Below are 18,403 nucleotides of genomic sequence, written 5' to 3'. Positions count from 1 at the left end.
TTATTAACAAGTGTCAGGCAAGTCTTGTCATGAGAGAGGCCCTTGAGATCTTTTTTCTACCTTGCCATAATGAATGCTGTAGATTTAGCAAACATTTCAGGATTTCTCCAGGATACATTTTTTTTCGTTTCGTATTTTACAGATTTGCGATTCTGAAATCAACCAGCTCTATCTCAGGGGCTGTGCAAAGAAAAGAGGCGAAGGAAAGGAAAGTCTCCCAGGTGATGACAAACTGTGGAAATTCCATAGGCTTTTATCTGATGTTTTAACAGTGAATCACTGGATAGACATTTTCTTACATTTAGGTGTGTAAAGACTAAAGATGGCATTTGGAATTTTGCTCTTATGAAGCCCTCAAAGAAACAACATTATATCTATTGAGGCCATTTTCTTAGCATTTCCTGAAATTCTGGACACTCAGAAAAGGATGACATAGAGGAAAGATGTAAAAAGATCATGGTGGAAAAGGCAGAGGGGAAAAAAAAGCCTACTGGGACTACTATAAGTACATGCTGTACTGTATCTGAGGCAAGCCCATGCCTAGAGGGCACAATCTATCCTTAAGTGTATGTGACCTACTAACTACAGTGAAGAAAAGAGCAGGTGATCTGATTTACTGCTTTTCTGAGAGAATAACTTTTGTCTTGGCAGGAGAAATGTAAAGAAGGCACTCATGCTAATGTGTGCACTGCTACTCCCATGGGAGTTCACAGACCATTCTTCAGAGCAGTTGTGTCCCTCTTTTCAGCAAAACTGTTGAAAAGGTCAGCACAAACTGACCATACTCAAAACTGGCAATCCTTCAGTCCTGCTGTTGGAGTGTTTGTGGTTCTCATTTCTAGACAGGTGGAAAAAAATTAAGTAATATGCAAAGAATGCATTTCTGATGCAACGTTTCGAGAATCTCAGACTTTTCAAGGGTCTTTTTCAAGGATCTCCAAGCATATCATAAAGAGCAGATGAGTTGGAAATATTTTCTGAAAAGGAATGAAACAAAGAAAAGGAAGCTAAGGGCAATAATGGGATTTTAGACATCTCAACTTTGGGCTGCCTCCTTTTAGCTAATTTTAATAGGACCAATATTTAGGAGGGCAGGGGCTCTGCACTTTTTGGCAACTGGGCCTCTGTCAGTGGAGTGGCAAATATCTGTGACACATAAACTCACTAGTTAGTTTGGCAATTCTTGCTCAGAGTAACTTGCCCAAGCTCATGCAGTAAATCAAAAGCAAAACCGTGTAACAGGACAGAGTCTTATTTTCCAAAGTTTGTTTATTTAACCAGTTCATAACACTTTCTTCCAGTTCCAGCTGAATCATTTAATCATTACAATGCTATAGTTTGTTTCAGCTTTTTATATCGCCAGCAGGTGGGGATTTAAAAAGCACTTTGCTGTTCACCCTTCGGTCATCCTCATAACTTTCATCTGCGTATTGTTTTATTTTGCTAGAGGCTCTCCCAACAGGCTGGCATTTTCTCTGAAAAGCTGGATCACCTATGGAGCTAGGAACTGTGACCTTCTGGTGCTTGAATAGTTCTACAGAATCTTCAGAACTTCCTTTTTTTTTAAAAAAAAAAAAGGAAAAGTTATTAAAACATAGGTTTTGGAGAGTCTGAAATCCCCTCCTACAATTCTTTGCTCTTTGGGGAGGCAGGGAAAGTCTTTCAGCTTTCAGTACTCTGGTCTGCCCTGTTCAATACTTCATGGATTTTGGAGCTGGATTTTTCATTTTTTGATAAATACTAATTGTAGTTTTACGTTAGCAGCATTAGCATAGCTCAGTTGCCTAAATATTGTTCTAGTATCTAGTTATATTGTTCAAATATCTAATAAACATTGCATCTAGTATCCGGTGCTCCCACTCTGAATGTGTTTGTGCCTCTGCTACTAAGTAGGAAGGCTCTGAAGAAAATCAGTTACTGAGGAAGGTGTAGTATTTCAGTGTATGTTTGCTGTTAGTTTTGTTGGGCTTTTTTTTATTCAAATGGTGTAGTTAGAAAATACATTTTAAGGTAAATGATGTTGGTTTTCATTTGTAATATAAAACCAGTATTCTGACCAGTATAAGCATCCACTTGCACCAATTGATAGACCTCAGTATGCAAATCTTCAGAACAGCCTCTCCCTTCTTGCCTGTGCAGCTGGTGATAGAAGAATCCTGTAGCTGCTTTCCTTTTGATGGGCAATATCCTGTTGACCCCTCAAATTGTTCTTCAGTTCTTTACTTTCTTTCAACAGATGAAACTCTTCCTATTGCTTTATTCTTGATTCCGCTGTCAGGTGTGCTGGCTGTTGCTAACCTACACCTGCCTCGCAGCCTTCATCCCAACTACTGTCCTAAGTCAGGAACTACCTCATGGGATCTGTCTTCCTTAAAAGCTTATCTTTTGCACTTGCCACTGCTATGTGTGGCAATTTGATGAATAGATATAGATCTGCTCACTGGTGCATAGTGGCCTCGGGTTCTTGGCTCCTTTGTTCTATTTGCCTACTGCTTAGCTTGGCACTCTTTTTGAGTAATGCCTTTTGTTTTCCATGAGACTGCTGTGAATACAAAGAGAATACCCACTTTTTCACCTCATCAATCTCTTTGCTCATCTTTTAACAAATACCTGGGATAGTGTATATTTATGCAGCAGGGGACCCTTCATCATTTTGCTATTGCCATCAGTCGCTGGCTTGTCTTTACCTCTAACCCTCCCAACATTTTGTGGGAACCTAGGGCTGGATGTCCTCTTCTCAAATTCCCAGTGAGTGCTAAATCACTATAAATCTGTGCACTTTGCTTATTTCCCCCTATGTGTCAAATGCCAGGTATATCTTATCTTCCAAGAGATATGGCACACTTCCAGATGACAGTTCCTGTCTGAGGGTCATTCCTATAATTCTCCCTGCAGTAAGAATGGCAGGTTATTGTAACCAAGAAACCAAGTGCTTCTTGTAGTTAAAAGACAAATTATCCAACAGCATAACATACAGAATGTTAAGTTGTGTGATAAAACCCCACGAAGGAGCTCAGAGAGACAATAACAGGAGGGAGGTGCCCAAATAATACCCTGCTGGCCTACTCCAGGCCCCTCACAGGGGCCACAGCACAAGCCCAGTTGAGCACAGGGGCACAAGGGCAAGAAGGGACCCAAGTCAAGGGCTCTCCAATCAGCTCTTGGACTAAGGGGCTCACTGACCAGGGGTGGGACACGCTATGGGATGCAAGGGAAAAGCAGTTCTGGATCTCACAGGACTTAATTATGGGATGTTTAGGGGAGGAACCAAAGGTGGAGAAAGGGAGAGTTTTAGGTGATTTGGGGAGGGACATGAGTGGGAAGATAGAGGGGTTAGCAAATAAAAAGGGACAGTTGCATAGACATAATTGGTTAGTCAGAATGCCTGTCTGGCTATGCCCTGTGCCTGCTCAGCACAGTCTGACCTGTGTTCTTATTTAACTCTTTTCTAATTCTTCCCTGGGTGAGGGATTCTGTGTGCATATGTGTATGGGGGTGTGAGTTCAGCAACTGGAGACAGGCCGCAGGCTGGAGGGCCTGTGTGTCTGTGGCGCGGTGACTGATCAGTTGTGGGTGTGCGAGTGAGTGTGTGATCGCTAGCAAAGACCAAGCCAAACCAGCTGGTGAGTAGGTGAAGTGACCCGGGAGCAAGGGGGTGGGGGGGGTCTCTAAGGACCAGCTCTGGGTGTGAGAGCGCTGGTGCATCTCGAGGGACGAGGGCACAGGGGAGGTGGGGGGAGTGGGTGTGTGGGCCTCACTGGCTTGTACATGCAGGTGCCAGCCACTGAGCAGACTGGGATCCCAGGGCCAGCTACTGGGCAGACTGACTGTGTGGGTCCAGTTGCTGGAGGCATCCACCTTGTGCATATATAGATATTCTCACTATTGGACTTACTTCCATGCTGCTCAGCCAGAGAGTGGAGCAGGATAAGACCATCAGTGCTGCCTATGTTTACATGTGTGCTCTGAGTGTCTGTCTAGGAATTCTGTGGCCAGCCATGTAGGTATGTGGCGCATGTTTAACTCAAACTGTACCTCGTACTTTCTCTGGTAAAAGTTCCCCTGTAGTCTAGAGAATTAACATTTTTTTCTTGTTCATCCCGGCCAGAACGTTTTAGGCTACTTGGGATCTCTGAGACAAATGCAAGGATCTTCTAGGATGTTGTCTGAATGTTTCACTGAACCATCTGTGATAAAATCTAGAAAATTTGTTTTATTTAGTGTATTTGAAACCATACAACTTCACTGCTTATTGTTACAGTGACCATAAAACATCCATGATAGCTGTTAATATGCGCTTAACAGTCACTTCTTTATGATATAGTCCATCAGCTTGTGATCAGGCTGCACATGCATTTTGTGGCAGAAGCTGAATGGATGGAATTGCTCTACAACAGAAAAGCACAGCCAGAAACCGCTTCTGTGTTCACATACCTATTTTCTATGTTTTAACCACCAAATGCTCTGGTCCCTCAGCTCTACTGTTTCTAGGCTTCCTGAGCAGCTCTATACAGCTGCTCCATACAGCTGCAGGGTTTCAAAAATGGTGCCTCACTCGTGATTTTCTTTAATTTTTGGGTTCCTGAGCATTGATCAATGGATGTTACTTGTCTCAAGGATTCACTGTCTTCTGAGAAGTATGCACATAATCTGAAGAGATAGCTGGCCATCTGTCATGGTGTCAAATTTTTAAGGGAAGACAAAAACAAGCTCACAGAAAAAGAAATCTGTTGAGGACTATGGCACACACAGAAACAACATCTGGCTCAGAAAGTTCCTGAGCTGAAAACAATTGGATCCTGAGAGAATACTGCAGAGAAGAATCACATACACTTGCCCTGGACTTATTCTTCCCTAAGCTTGTGTTTACAGGCACCGCTGGAGACACAGTATTAGGGCAGGTGGACACTTGATCTGACAACCCAAGACAGACATCCTTTTGGTCTCTTGTACCTCAAAGACAGGTCAGTTACCACAGACCCATCCACACCCTGAAGTGTCTGGTTTCAAGTTTGGTTTCCATCAAGACACAGTCAAAAGATTCACACACTGAACCCATGAATGTGTCTGTATAGAATATTCATATTTTTATGAAATACAAAGCTCAGTGTATGAAAAAAACTTCACACAGAGGTTTTCACATTGCCTTAGTAAGCTGAAAGGAGCTTTTTGTTTCTTAATAATTTAATAGTTCTGTGAGGCACAGGTAATGACAGCAGCAGGCTTGAGAAAAGAGTCCACAGTCCAGAGGAAGTAATACTGTGAAAGCAGTTAGCTATTTTGCTATTAAACGTTTCACAAACTTTTACCTTAATCCAGCTTGAAACAAAGACGATATGTAGATGACTAGCTAACAGTTAATTTTTCTGGATGAACCTTAAAAATGAGGTTCTAGAATATATAGAATGCCAGGAATCCTAATCATAATAGCTAAATAATTAATAATAATAGCAACAACAAGAACAGAAAAATCTCCAAAGTGTCTATCTAAATACTGTCATGGCATACCTCTGCTGAGTGATGTGGACCAGGAGCTGCTAATGTGGGAGTCTTTGTGGAAGCACTGTCTTCCAGTAACCACTCTTAACTAGCTCAAGTTCCTCAGCATTCGCCAGCTAGTAGAAAAAGTGTCTGAACTCTGAGGGTGTTCTCAGAATTTGAAACGCCATCCACTTACTGAAATCCCTTTTCCTTTCTTAGGGTCTACCTTGGCTTCTTAGGAAGATGGTAGATATCTAATGCAATGGGGACAAATTCTCAATTTTAGACTGTTAGCACCTGTTTGGAGATGTTGCAGATTGATATAATTACCCTCAATATAAGCATTATCAGTATTGATGCCTAAATGTCCCTCAGATACCTGGCTCAGTTTATTATGGAGTATCTATACAATGAGGTTAATTCCCCAAATATTTTATTCCCAGTACCACCTATCAAAGGGGTGTCATATGTCCATAGGTATGTGGATGGAACATGTAATTCAGGATGTGATAATGGATCCTGACATTGCAAATGCTGAGTATTTTTGTCCTGTTTAATATGTCTTTATCATTGGTATCAGCTATTGGGTTATTCTAATTGGAAACTCCTAGTTTATGTGAATTCTTCTTACCATGAGGAAACTACTGATTCATTCTGTGCTAATTACACAAGTTTATTGGTGCCTTTTCTTGAAAACCTTACACTTCCTTTTTTTTTTTTTTTTATTATTAACTCCACAAATACATTCAACTGAACAAGTGAAAAATATTGAATAAAATGTCCTCATGGACCTGTTTTTTCCTCTAGCTTCTTGCATCATTTCATGATCCATCTTGACCCTTAAGATTCTCATGGGAATAAGAAGTAAGGCAATGGCAAGCATCTAAGAAAACAAATGAACACAAAGACTTTCATTAGACACAAGCTACTGTCAATAGGAGTGGGTGGAAAATGCCAAAAAAATGCAAATAATTTTGCTCTGCTTTGTTTCAGAAATATGATAAAACTGAGCAAAATTCTAGATCATTACTTTTTTTATTCACTCCTTACTTAAGCAAACTTTTGCTGGCATCGGTGTTGAGTCCTTCCTGAGTGAAATTTCTGCAATTTAGTCCTTTAATGAGAACAATGAAAGAAAAACAATTCATGGAGAAAGAAGTAAAAGTACTGAAGATGGTGCCAATACACTAACTATACACTTAAGTTTACACTGCCTGTTCATTTAAGCACAAGATGATACAGAATAAGGTCAGGGGAAATCATCCTATATGCATCCCCAAAGATAGCTGATATATCCAATGACAGCAGAGCCCTGTTTATTCAAAATACTTTTGGAACATCAAAACATTTGGATAAACAGGGCTTCAAATAATTGAGGGAGTTATTGTATAAGTAATTCACACCAGGGGGACATAACCTAGATTCAAAGGAGTGAGTTTCAGATCAAAGGGGTACAGATAAATGGGATTTTGCTCTATATGAACAAATAAAATAAACAGGATTTGATTATTCAGGAATCAAGAAGTGTCCAAATGTTTTTTCAAAAAGAGTTTAGGACGAAAGGTCAAAATTGTTGCAATAGGCCATACAGAAGCATATTCCTATGGAATCAAAATAACAAACAACTACATGAGACCAAGAAGGTGTGGGGTGGGGTTTTTTGTGTGTGCGGGTGTGCGTGGGTTTTGTGGTTTGGTTTTTGTTTGTTCTGGTTTGTTTTTTTTTTTTTTTCCCAAGCTCACCAATCTTCCAATCAGGATCATAATGAATTTCACCCAGTTTTTCGATCTTATTCCAGCTGTGACACTAACACATATTTTGTGGCGGAAGGTGGGGATTTGTAACATCCGTGGCTCTGTGACGCATTTTCCCCAATGCCCAACCGAAGCAAAGTGTAAAATGCACAAGTTTGGTCTTGGATGGATGATATTGTCTGATTGCTCAGCTTTCTATTAATATCATGACCCAGATATGGTTTATCTACATGCAGACAACATAATCTCCTATGAAATGCCAGGGGTACTCACGCAGTCTTCTCCCCCCCCCGCCCCGGGCCCAGACCCCTCACTCAGCACTTTTGGCGGGAAGAGCGCCGCCGCCATGTTACCGTGGCTGCCAGCAGGGCCCGCTGCCTCCTCTCTCCTCCCCCACTCCGGTCCCGCGGCTCCGCCGGGGGCTGCAGGGCAGAGGGGAGCGGCGGGGCCGTGGGGCAGTACCGCTCCGCTTGTTGGCGTCATTTTACCCACCTGCCTTTCCTCCCTCCTCGGTGAGGGACTGCGGGCTCGGGGGCGCGAGGCGACACACCGGGGCTCTGGGGGGAGAGGGGTGGAAGTGTGAGGGGGAGCAAGGATGAAAGAGGAGCAGCTGTCAGGCTTATGGTAAGCTGGGGGAAGAGTAGTGCTTAAGGAAAGATTTGGGGGAGGGAGCTTGGAGAAATGGCAGTTTGGTTTAGTAGGGGAGGACAGTGAACACCTGTGGGGGCTGGTGGGGGCAGAGGTTGCTGCTGGAAGAAGGCAGAGAAGGAGGCCTAATGGGTGGTCACACAGGGTTGAGGTTTGGAGGGGGAAGCACAGGAATGGGGATGGTTTGGGGTGTTTTGGAGTTTGCTGGCTGGTTGCTGCAGCAGCACAGTCTGGAAGTGAGTGAAGATAAACCATAAAGAGCAAAGCAGGGGAAGGTCAAAGCAAGTGTTGTGTTATTGCTTCCTGAGGAGACAGGAGGATATCTTCCAATTGGTTTAAGGTTTCAGTCCACTGACCTGGTTTCCTCCCACCTTCTCATCTTGTTAACTCCTCTGCTGGCTAGAGTTGTGTTGTCAGTGATAGAGGTCTTGGTAAAGAGCCAATTTCTAGTTTTATTCCAATTTACATCAATAGCTGTTGTCTGTAAATAGAGGTATTAAAAAAAGGTAAATTTCCCTCTGAAATAGTCTTTTCTCTCAGTAACAGATAATGATAAGGCTTGTTCAAGTTTTTCCCTCTCTTTACACTCTCTTTCTTTTACAGGCTTGTCAAGGCTTCCCTCTCTGACCAAAGAATCCTTGTGTGTTGTGTCTCAGTTGCAATTTGGTAAGAATATCTTGACCAGTTTTCTGTCTGGAGTGGAGCAGAGAAGAGAAGGTAAAACATGGAACTTATATGTGGTGATGGTTTCAGCTTGATAGCCCTGGAGCCCGGCTGAAACTGTTGTATGGTCCTGAATCTAGAAGGAATGTAAACTTGTGCCTAACTTGAAGCAGATTGGCAGAATCTTTTACTTCATCCAGTCCTTAAACTCTGAAGGTTAACACAGGCATAAGTACTTGGTCAAAAACAGTGAAAGTTTTCTTACACTGCTAGTATGGGGCCTGTGGATCTGGGAATCAGTTCCATCAAGCCCCTAGTTCCTGGATTCTCTGCTGTGTTTCTAATTAAGATAGTGACTGTGCCATTTTTGATCTGTTCATCTAAAGACCCAAAGTCTTATTTGCTCCCATCAAACTCAAAAGCGGGTCTGTCATTAAGTTTAGTGGTTACAGGGTTGGTCTTGTTTTTTTCCCTTTTTTTTTCCTCTTTACCTCCTCCCCCCAAAGGCTCTCTTTAAAGGGTAGAAGCCACCGAAGATGTAGGTCCAACGGACAGAGAATTTCTCAAGCTCATTTTCAGAGGTAGCTTTTCTTTCCTATTTCCTGCCACAATTTCAGCCTTTTTTTTAATATTCTGACAGTATAGCTTCATAGTGGAGTGTAATTCAGAGGGAAGGAAAAAAAAAAAAAAGTGTATGCTTGGGTCTTAAGTGATATACACATTAAGCTATCTTTAATTGTGCCTTATCAATAGACTGATAAGCTCAGGTGTTTGCTGTTGCCATTGATGCTGCTGCTCTGTAGCAGGCAGAGGCAGTAACTGCTGCTGATGGAAAAGAAAAGGTAGTGGAGGGAGGCGGGGAGAAGGAGGTGGGAGACGAGAGGATTGGCTGCGTTTCATGTCAGTCACAGCTGCGGGCCCCAGCTCTTCCGCTGCTCTAGCTCTGGCTCTCCCGTGAACAGCTCCTGGAGAGAACAAGGCGTGCGGAGCTCGGATCACCAGCATCATGCTCCTTGGGCTTGGATCGTAGATCCCCCTCCTTGAACATTAAAATAACTCCTTCGGCCATCAGCGCCCCAGGCAGACCCAGCGAGAAAACACGCACGTGAGAGAGAGAGAAAAGAGGAGGAAGAAAAAAATCTGCAACCAAGTGGACTAAAGCAAAGAAAAAGAGTGCTTTGCTTGCACAGCTGCAAAGTGGGAATTTAAAGAACTGCAGAGAGAGAAATTCCAGCTCATCAGCACATACACATTGCAGAATTACAGATCCAGGTAGAAATGACATCAACAGGGAAAGAAGGCAGCGGAGCTCAACATGCACAATATGTTGGACCCTATCGTTTGGAGAAAACCCTAGGAAAAGGACAGACAGGTTGGTTCCTTTGCAGCAGCCCCGGCGCTAGGGGGAAGGTGCTGTAGCAGCCAGTGAGATGTTGGGGATGGGATATTTGAGGTTTCAGGTTTTCCCATTTGCTGTTTTAGTGGAGATAATATTCCTAGGGAAATTTTGCCTTTATTTATTTTTAGTTTTCATTTTAATTCTTTCTTCCTTTTTTTTTTCCTTTTTTTCAAAAAAAAAAAAAAAAAGCCCAGGATGCTTTATGTTCATTACTCCTGCTAATGGGTGTTGTTCTGATGACAGCCAGAGTGCATGCAGAGGAAAAAAATAGATGATCTGCTGGTGGTGAATTTTCACATCAATTTCTTCACTGCCCTACTTAGGAGCTTTTTCTTTTTAATCAAATTATATTGAAAGGAAAGGTTCACAGCCTGTAGTACCGAAGAGGTGGTGGTGGTGGTAGTGGGGGAGTCACCAGCAGTATTTCATGACATCATGATTGAAAAGGGTGTAGTCCTTAAGGTGCAGTTGGGGGGGTGGAAATATGTACAGTATGTCTGTGGCACTGACTGCTGTGGGTATTTAGCAAATATGGATGGATGGGCTGGTGGTTTTTGTGGGTAGGGTCTGAAATAAAAGAAAAATAGAGGATCAGTAGCAGAATTAATTCTGGTTATGCTGTGTTTTTGTAGGAGGGATTGGGGGGGAGGGGAGGTTATTTAATTATTTTTCTTAAAGCTTGTTTATGAAACTCACCCCCAGCAGATTTTCCTGAATGGAACAATGGTAAGAAATATTAAAAAGAGGAAACCGAGTGGAGGGAATTAGCGGAGAGCAGGTGCTTCTGCCCTACATGACATAATTAGATCCCCTAAATGCGTTCAAGATCTGGACTTACTGTTGCTTGCTTGGATGGCATATTCACTTCAAGGGCAGGGGAGCATTAATTGGAAGAAAAACCCTTAAAAAGAAGCCCAAATGTCTTCCTTATTTAATTTTTTATTTTTTTTTTTTTTTTTTTAGTAACAGGTGCAATAAGCAATGGCATCTGACAAATTCATTGGGTTGGGAGCCCCCCAGAAGTGGATTGAGACTCCAGATTAAAATTTAGGGAAAGGGGAAGATCAGCCATAGGGGGGCTTCTTTGGGCATGTGGGTGTTAAGTGTTTTTCATTATGGTAGGACAATAAAACATGATGCATTGTGGTGTTTTTTTTTTTTTTTTTTTATAACCCAGCCGAGCTTTGCCCATCTGTTGTCTAAAGGATTTAATAGGCGTTTCCATCCCCAGCTGCTGCCTCTGCTCTGCCTGCTTCCTCACTGCCCTGCGTGGCAGCAGCTCTGCAGTCCGCAATTTTCTTAGGGACACAGTCAAAATCCAGATCTTTCTCTGTAAGAAGCAATGCTCTTCTGAGATGATTGATTATAAACCCCCCCCCCCCCCCCCCCCCATCCTTCCCCTCCTCTTCACAACCCCATAGCAACCGTTCAGAGACGTGGATGAAGATGACATTGCCTTCTAGTGAAAGTGACTTTTATTTATATTTGATTTTTTTCAAATCTCTTCACTGTATCAGCTGCTAAAGGTAGCTTTCTGTCACTGTTTTGGTTACCACCTTTTTCCTTTGCATAGCTCAATAAGCCTTTACTTCTGCAGCTGTATTCTTAGTAAAATCTGTTCTGATGATGATAATGAAAATACCAAAAAATTGCAGTGTCTTGGTAATAAAACTGCCCTATTTCTGCTGGTAATCCTTTCCTGGATACTTCAGGTGATCAAAGAGCCAGCTGTAGATGACAAATTCATTTTTGTCTTCATCACCATTTCCTTTTTTCTCTCTCTCTCACCTTCTCAGCACCCCTCCCTTTCCTTTAAATACAATTGTGTCTGAGATTCTTGAAAATACAGCTGCATTAACCTTTTGCTCCATGTCTCATAGCCTGACGTTGTGGTCCTAAAGGGTTATCTGCAGCTTTGGTTATTTTTTTCCTCTCTGCTAATCTTCCTATCTTCCTCCTAAGTGATTAGAGATGTGGGGGTGGAGGGAGAAGAGGAGGATGTATTTAGAGGCTTGCTGCTGTTGGCCTCTGCAGTTATTCAACCAGCTGGACGAGGGTGAAAGTTTCCTTTTGCAGTTTCACCATATAACTGATCTTTATAGATAAGTCTCTGCTGTTTGCACACATGAATGCACATAAAATGCACAATGCATGGTGTCATAGAAGCTGGAGGTTGGGGGAGGAGGAAGAGGAATCTTAAAAGTAGCTGATGTCAGTCTATGTCTTCCTTTCTATACCCGCCCTTGGTTAATGGAATGATGCACTGAGGTGAAATCCAACTTGGTATTAAACATACATGGCTAAATATGGAAAAATGCCTTCTGATCTTCTCGCATTTTCTGTACTAATCACATTTGGGAACATGCAGAATGGCACGAACAGCGTGTGGTACGTAGCTAGTCCTCATCCTGCTTGTTTTGGAGGGTAAGCAGGCAACCTGCAGTATTTTAGGGAGAGGACAACAAGCGCAGTATGAGGGCCCTGATTCACCGGAGTATGTTGTCATGGCGTGTAACTTTGAATTTGGGTTGCAGTGACATATGGCTGAAGAAAATAGTGGTTGTAATCATTCCTTTAGAGCTTGACTTTAAAGCTTGGAAGATTAGGAGGTAATGGCTTGGAATATATATATATCTTTTTTTTTTTTTTTTTTTTTTTTTTCCCCAAGGGGATGGGGAAGAGTGAGAAATAAAATCTGGCAAAACGTAACGATGAATAGAAAGAAAGTGTAAGTTGTGTTGCAAAGTCCTGTCCATTTTGCAGTGATCTTCATATCCACCTCTTATATTTTGAATAAAATTTTATTGACTCTATTATTTCAGATAGGCAGGTCTAGCTTTGCTCCCAGATACATTAGTATTATATAGATACATTAATTGTTCTTACCTGCTTTGACTGAGATCAAAAGAAGGGGGTTTTGGGAAGGAGCGTGGGCTCATAGTTCAGGGCAGACTTGGAAGGGGTGCCATGAGGGGAGAACTTAATGGTAAGTAGAACTCTCACGGCCTTCCTCACTGTGAAGTTCTCACTGATTGTCACCTTAACAGCTGAAAAAAGTGTTTACCAACAGCAGCCTCCTAGTCCCTGTGAAGAGATCCAGTTGCCCTGTCTGGGACATCAGTGGAACCTGGTGACATCTGGCTGTGGGTGGGCAAAACTGACACGGAAAAGCATTCAGTTCAGCTTGGCGGGGAACAGCCGTTGTTGAAAGTGTTGATTAGAATTCAAAATCGGGTATGCTGAATTTGTCCTGAGCGGCCTTCTGTGCTGGTGCGTCAAGCTTGCTGAGGGTGACTGATGCCACAAAGAGAGGATTAGGGCCTCTTATGTCGGAGAAGTTGGAAAAGGGCTACACGGGGCAGTGCTGAAAAACGTCTGTGCTTAGCTCTTTGCTGGTAGTGGAAATGACAGAGGAATGAAGGAAAATGATTTTTAGTAATGTAGCATATGAATTTAATGTATAATTTGAGTATTGTGGTAAGATGGCTTGCTTTTGTAATAGGTGGGATTCAGAGCACCTCTTGTTTAGTGCAGCTGGAGGAACAGCTCATGGAGTCTGTATCTGAATGATTTTGCAAGAATGCAAGAAGCAGCATAATCTTAATTCTACTCAAAAAATATTTTACAGAACTGTTAGTGCAAAAGATCATTACTATATATATGTGTGGGGAAAGATTGGTTTATCTAAGTTTCATTGATACATTCTTCTACAGTTAATTATAGGAGGTTTTCATTGTAATTAACAGTAATGAGCACAGGATACGTGTCATGTTACAGTAACACATGTGGAAACAGTTGCCTTGAGAAATCCCAGTCATACCTGATGATGAAGTTTAGTTTTAGATCAGAGACTTTTCTCCATTTGCCACTAATTCTGTGTGAAATCAGCTTCTTGCATATTCCTTGCTTTTTTTTTTTAAAAATTCTACGAGTATCTTTGTTCATGTGTTTCTTTTGGCCTCATTAACCCCTATTTTACCCTTGAAACACTTAAGAGTAATTCAGATTGACTGTAGTGAATATTTATTAATGAGTGCAAAGATGAGGAACTGAAGTATTTCTTGTGAAGGGCTTTAGTGTTTCGGAGGGTTTTCTTGTGTTTTCATTTGACAGTCACTGTAGAGGCTTCAGCATCATTGTTATGGCGCCAGTTCAATGGCTAGTTGAAATTTCCAAAATGCTGCTTTGTCTACAAGCAGTAAGACATTGGCTCTAAGTGAGAGTTATCCTATTCACTCTGAGATAACCTTGATGAAAAATTTAATGTTGCTGATCCATTTTGTCTTGTTCCTTTCATTCTGTTTTAAGCCCAGTTCTGCAGACATTCAATACAAAGAACCCTGCTTGAAACTCATGGCACTTTGACCTTCGCAAAAACTGTAGGGGGTCCCTTTTCTGCATTGTGTACCATATAACTTACAGCTCTTTTGGTGTATAACATGTTAATTGTAGATGAGCCATCAGTGAGGTGTTCAGCAGTATGCTCTTGGGTTATGTAAGAACAGTAATCATTAAATTTGGGTCTTAGCGAATTTAATAGACTTCTATTCAGTGAGAGCTTAAACAGGGTGTTTCTTTACAACCTTAACCACCTGTTTCCATGACACCAGCAGAAACTGAAATTTGTTAATTTTTGTATTTGTCTCTGTCAAATTTGGTTGAAATTGAAAGCTTCAGATCTATTCGAGGAGTGTTTGATAGAGAATGTGATCTCTGAAGCCTGGTTTCCTTAGGTAAGTAGGCTAAACAAAGTATATCCTTTTCATACTGCTATAATTTTTTTTTCTGACTCAGTGTGTTCAATCTAGAGAGAATCTAAAGAGTACAGCTTTATTCTGCTTAGCTGTCTAGCTGGATATATCGTTACAGAGGTGTAAATCATTGTAGATCCCCTCGTGGCCTTTTTAAACAACAGACCAGTATATATACTATATATGAAGACATTAATATATTTTACTTTCCTTAAAAAAATTTCATTCAAAACAGTGAATCCATACCCTTTGTCGTGATAGTCTGTGAAGACTTAAACAGTTAATTAGTAATCATTGAAATAAAATATTGCAAGCAATACTGTGGGCAGTAGAGGTCTCAAGAATGAAATTTTGCCAAGAAAGGTTTTGTCATAGTGACTTAGACTTAATGAATTTTCAAGTAATGGTTATAAGTTTTGAGAGATTTGGTCTTTAACTTGATATACCTTTGATCTGATTGTTCAAAAGTGCTGTTTGCCTGCATTACTGACTGAAGTAAACTAGTATTACCACACCATGTGTCTGAACTGCAAAGTTCAGATATCCCTTCTATGACTTTCACTCTCTTTTTTTTTTTTAAAGCAAATTCCTGTATGCTAACTACAGTGAAAATGATTTTTAGCTTTCATCCTTCTGCAAACTTTGTAGAGGCACACCATTAGTCTTTTACCTCAATATCAATAGCAAAATTATTATGAACTTGTTGAAACAGGAGCAGGCTCTGAATGATTGTTTTTCTTTGTAAAGCACAATAATGTTGCTCACGCAAGGGTTGCTAAAATTCAGATACTATCAAATGAGTAGGACTAAATGACTGTGTACCTACGTTTCAGACATGAGCAGGAACTACAGCAGTAGTGATTTCACAAATAGACTTCTTGCACTGCTCAAGCACTTTTCTACTTTCCATCACTGCTCTAATGTCATTTTGTGGTGCTACAGTGGGAAGGACTGCATTAGAGTGATGAGAAAGATTGAAGAAATTAAAAACCCTTCTCAGTAGAATTTACTTATTGAGAGGAATTCTTTCTGATCTCTAGAAAACCTGTGATTCCATGAGAAGAGCAAATGTAGCATTTTAAGTGGGCTCTTACAATTCCTGTGGTAAATTGAGTGGAGCAGCCAGTGTATGTTTTGGATTCTGCAGCATTGCAGTATTTTCAGTATACCATAAATTTACTCCATACATTATATTTTGGGAAGTCTTTAATATTGTATACTTTAGAGAGTTAAACAGTAATTGCAATAGCGATAATAAATGTTGATATCCACCTCAAAATTAGTAGGTAGGTAGTATAGAAGAAGTGTAGGTGGTGAAAGAGTTCTAGGTTTTAGAAGAAATTTGAAAGGAAATGTGAAATTTGGAAGTAATGCCCTCTGAGGTAAGAGATGTTGTCTGAGGAATGCACATAGGAGGACAGTTAAAATAAGAAGAGATGGAAGCCTAGATATAGATTTCCATGAAGGTAGAGTGAGGGCAGAGACATAAATGAATGCCCAAGGAGTGCTCCTCTTCAAATGCTGAGATGCAGTAAGTTGCCCTTGTGAAGTCAGTCAGTGTTTTCAGGTGAGCTGACTTCAGTAGGAAGATCATCAAACCCACGATAAATAGGTAAGGGTGGAATTTTTTTGTTTGTTGTGGATTGTTCTATTAAGAAATATCCCAAAGAAATGTTCTGGTTTTGTTTTAAACAAACCCAAGATGTTTAGCAATCCTAGTCAATAATGCTGTTCGTTCTGCTTATGGAATATGAGGAGAATGTTACGTTTTTTGGTTCATGCATAAACAGTAGTTTTTCTACAAAACAACCATACTGATCTGTAGAATAACATGAATAATTTGTTGCAAATAGTGTTCTTAATGAACTTGAACCATCTTTGTCTACAGTGTCTGTAAGTGCGAAATGATTTCCTTTAAGTCCTTACTTGTTTCAGATTATCTAGCAAACAACTGTTTTTATCTCCTTTCCCCAACTGTCTTTACCTCACTTATGGATTGGTTGCACTTAAACAATATTCAAAGATTTGAATTGTACTCTCAAATATAGTCTTTTGGATATGTTACATAAGAGAATTACATTCTACTTGCATAGCTGTGTGAGCACTTCCAACGTAAATGTTTGTGCATGCAAACTGAAAATTTAGTTTTCCTGGACAGTTTGTACATGATTCCCATGAGCACCCTTGCCTGGAAGATGTGAAGTTTTCCAGAAGGGTTTTTTAAAAGGCCTCACAAATGTGACCAAATCAAACTTACTCTTAGAGCATATTAATGGTGTTCATCCAGTTCTATTTGATTTATTCTACATTTAATTTTGAATAGGGATATAACATTTATTAATTCATTCTGTTTACAGACTAGAAACATTACTGATAAAATGCTGGTAAAAACCACACAAAAAATCCACCAGAAGATTTTTTTTTTTTTTTCATTGCTTCATTTCTTTTGAAAATTGGATTTAAATGGAGTTTAGGTGGAACAGAGGAAATTGTTCATGAAAGTGTATTATTTGCTGTTGATGTAGCTGCAAGCATTTTTTTTCTTGAATGCGTCATTTGTGGCAGAGATGCCTGTGAGATTGCCGTTGTCCTGTGCACTATATAAACGGGAATATATTGTTTCTTTTGCAATGACCTTGGGATACAGTTTTTAAAGGATAATAAATGGAAGTGTGTTGTGAGACTGAGGATAAAGAGCAATATGAACAAAGAAGGTAAATGATGATGTTTATATTTAAACAAATCCAGGTACATTCTCTTGCAAGTTGCCTTCACAGTAGTGCAGAGTAACCTCCAGGCTGGTGCAGGTAGCTGATGGATAGTTACTCAGTGCTGCAGTGGTAGAATAGAATACTTATCCTGATTTGTCAGCTCTCTCAGTATTATTTTGAGAAAATAATTTTATTATTTCCTGAAGGCCGCAGAGATCATTGTCAACTGACATAAATTAAAGTGGCCCTAAAGCTGCCCTAAATAACTCTTTCACAAAGTTCTAATGGCTGAGCTTACTGTTTTGCACCCCATGGCTGTGCCACACAGTTTCTGCCTTTTAGACCTTGGCTGTTCCTACTGTGGCTTCTTTGCATAAAGATTATTGCGTACTTAAGAGGAAGAGAAATATTTTTTTAATTTCTTGTTCAAATAAACATTTTTAATTTGGGGTGGTGGAAGGGGTGAGGTTAGACTGGAAAGGACTGTTCCTTGTGTGGCTTACCACTGATAACAGGCTGCTCCTTAGATTCTTACCTAACATCCACCCATTGATAATCAGTGATTTGATAGTTAAAGAGTTTGGGAAAAAGTAACTTGCCAGTTACTGACAAAAGGGGATTACTGCTGGTAAAAGCTTTGCACGAAGATTTGCAACATCGACTGACAGTAAATGGGTTAATGCAGGCTGCAGAGGGGAACTAAGGAGAGAAACCAGCATTAAGTGGTTTAAGGTGTACAAGTAATTTTTTCTTTTTTGTTTTAGTGTTCCAACACTATGTGGGAATTATAGGCATGATGGTATTTCCAGTGAAGTGCTTAACTTTAAAAAAAATAAAAAAAAGATAGAAAACTGTTTTCAGGCATCCATTTAGTAAGTGCTCTTCTGGCTGCCTGCTTCTACTAACAAATCAACGTAGTCTGTATCCTAAGGCTCTTGCAATTTTGATTTGCTGTCTTCTGCAGTATATGCTTAGTGTGGGAGAAAAAAATCAGTG

The 18,403-nt window shown here is 40.6% G+C and overlaps 1 protein-coding gene across 13 annotated transcripts in view; it reads left to right on the top strand.

Moving 5' to 3' along the window:
* The first annotated feature begins 9,484 nt into the window (after window positions 1-9,484).
* The window catches only part of BRSK2 (BR serine/threonine kinase 2), a 319,001-nt gene continuing 310,082 nt past the window's right edge, over window positions 9,485-18,403 (top strand). For 12 of the 13 annotated variants that reach the window (XM_074884784.1, XM_074884775.1, XM_074884782.1 and 9 more), the window contains exon 1: window positions 9,485-9,918. In XM_074884784.1, the coding sequence (XP_074740885.1) occupies window positions 9,825-9,918 (94 nt within the window). In that variant the 5' untranslated portion in view covers window positions 9,485-9,824. The remainder of the gene's footprint in view (window positions 9,919-18,403) is intronic. The other variant, XM_074884776.1, reaches the window with a different exon arrangement.

The sequence above is a fragment of the Strix uralensis genome, chromosome 15 (genome assembly GCF_047716275.1).
Source record: "Strix uralensis isolate ZFMK-TIS-50842 chromosome 15, bStrUra1, whole genome shotgun sequence".
Classification (NCBI taxonomy): Eukaryota; Metazoa; Chordata; class Aves; order Strigiformes; family Strigidae; genus Strix; species Strix uralensis.
The sequence above is the reverse complement of the archived record's forward strand: the minus strand, read 5'-3'. Positions and strand labels throughout refer to the sequence as shown.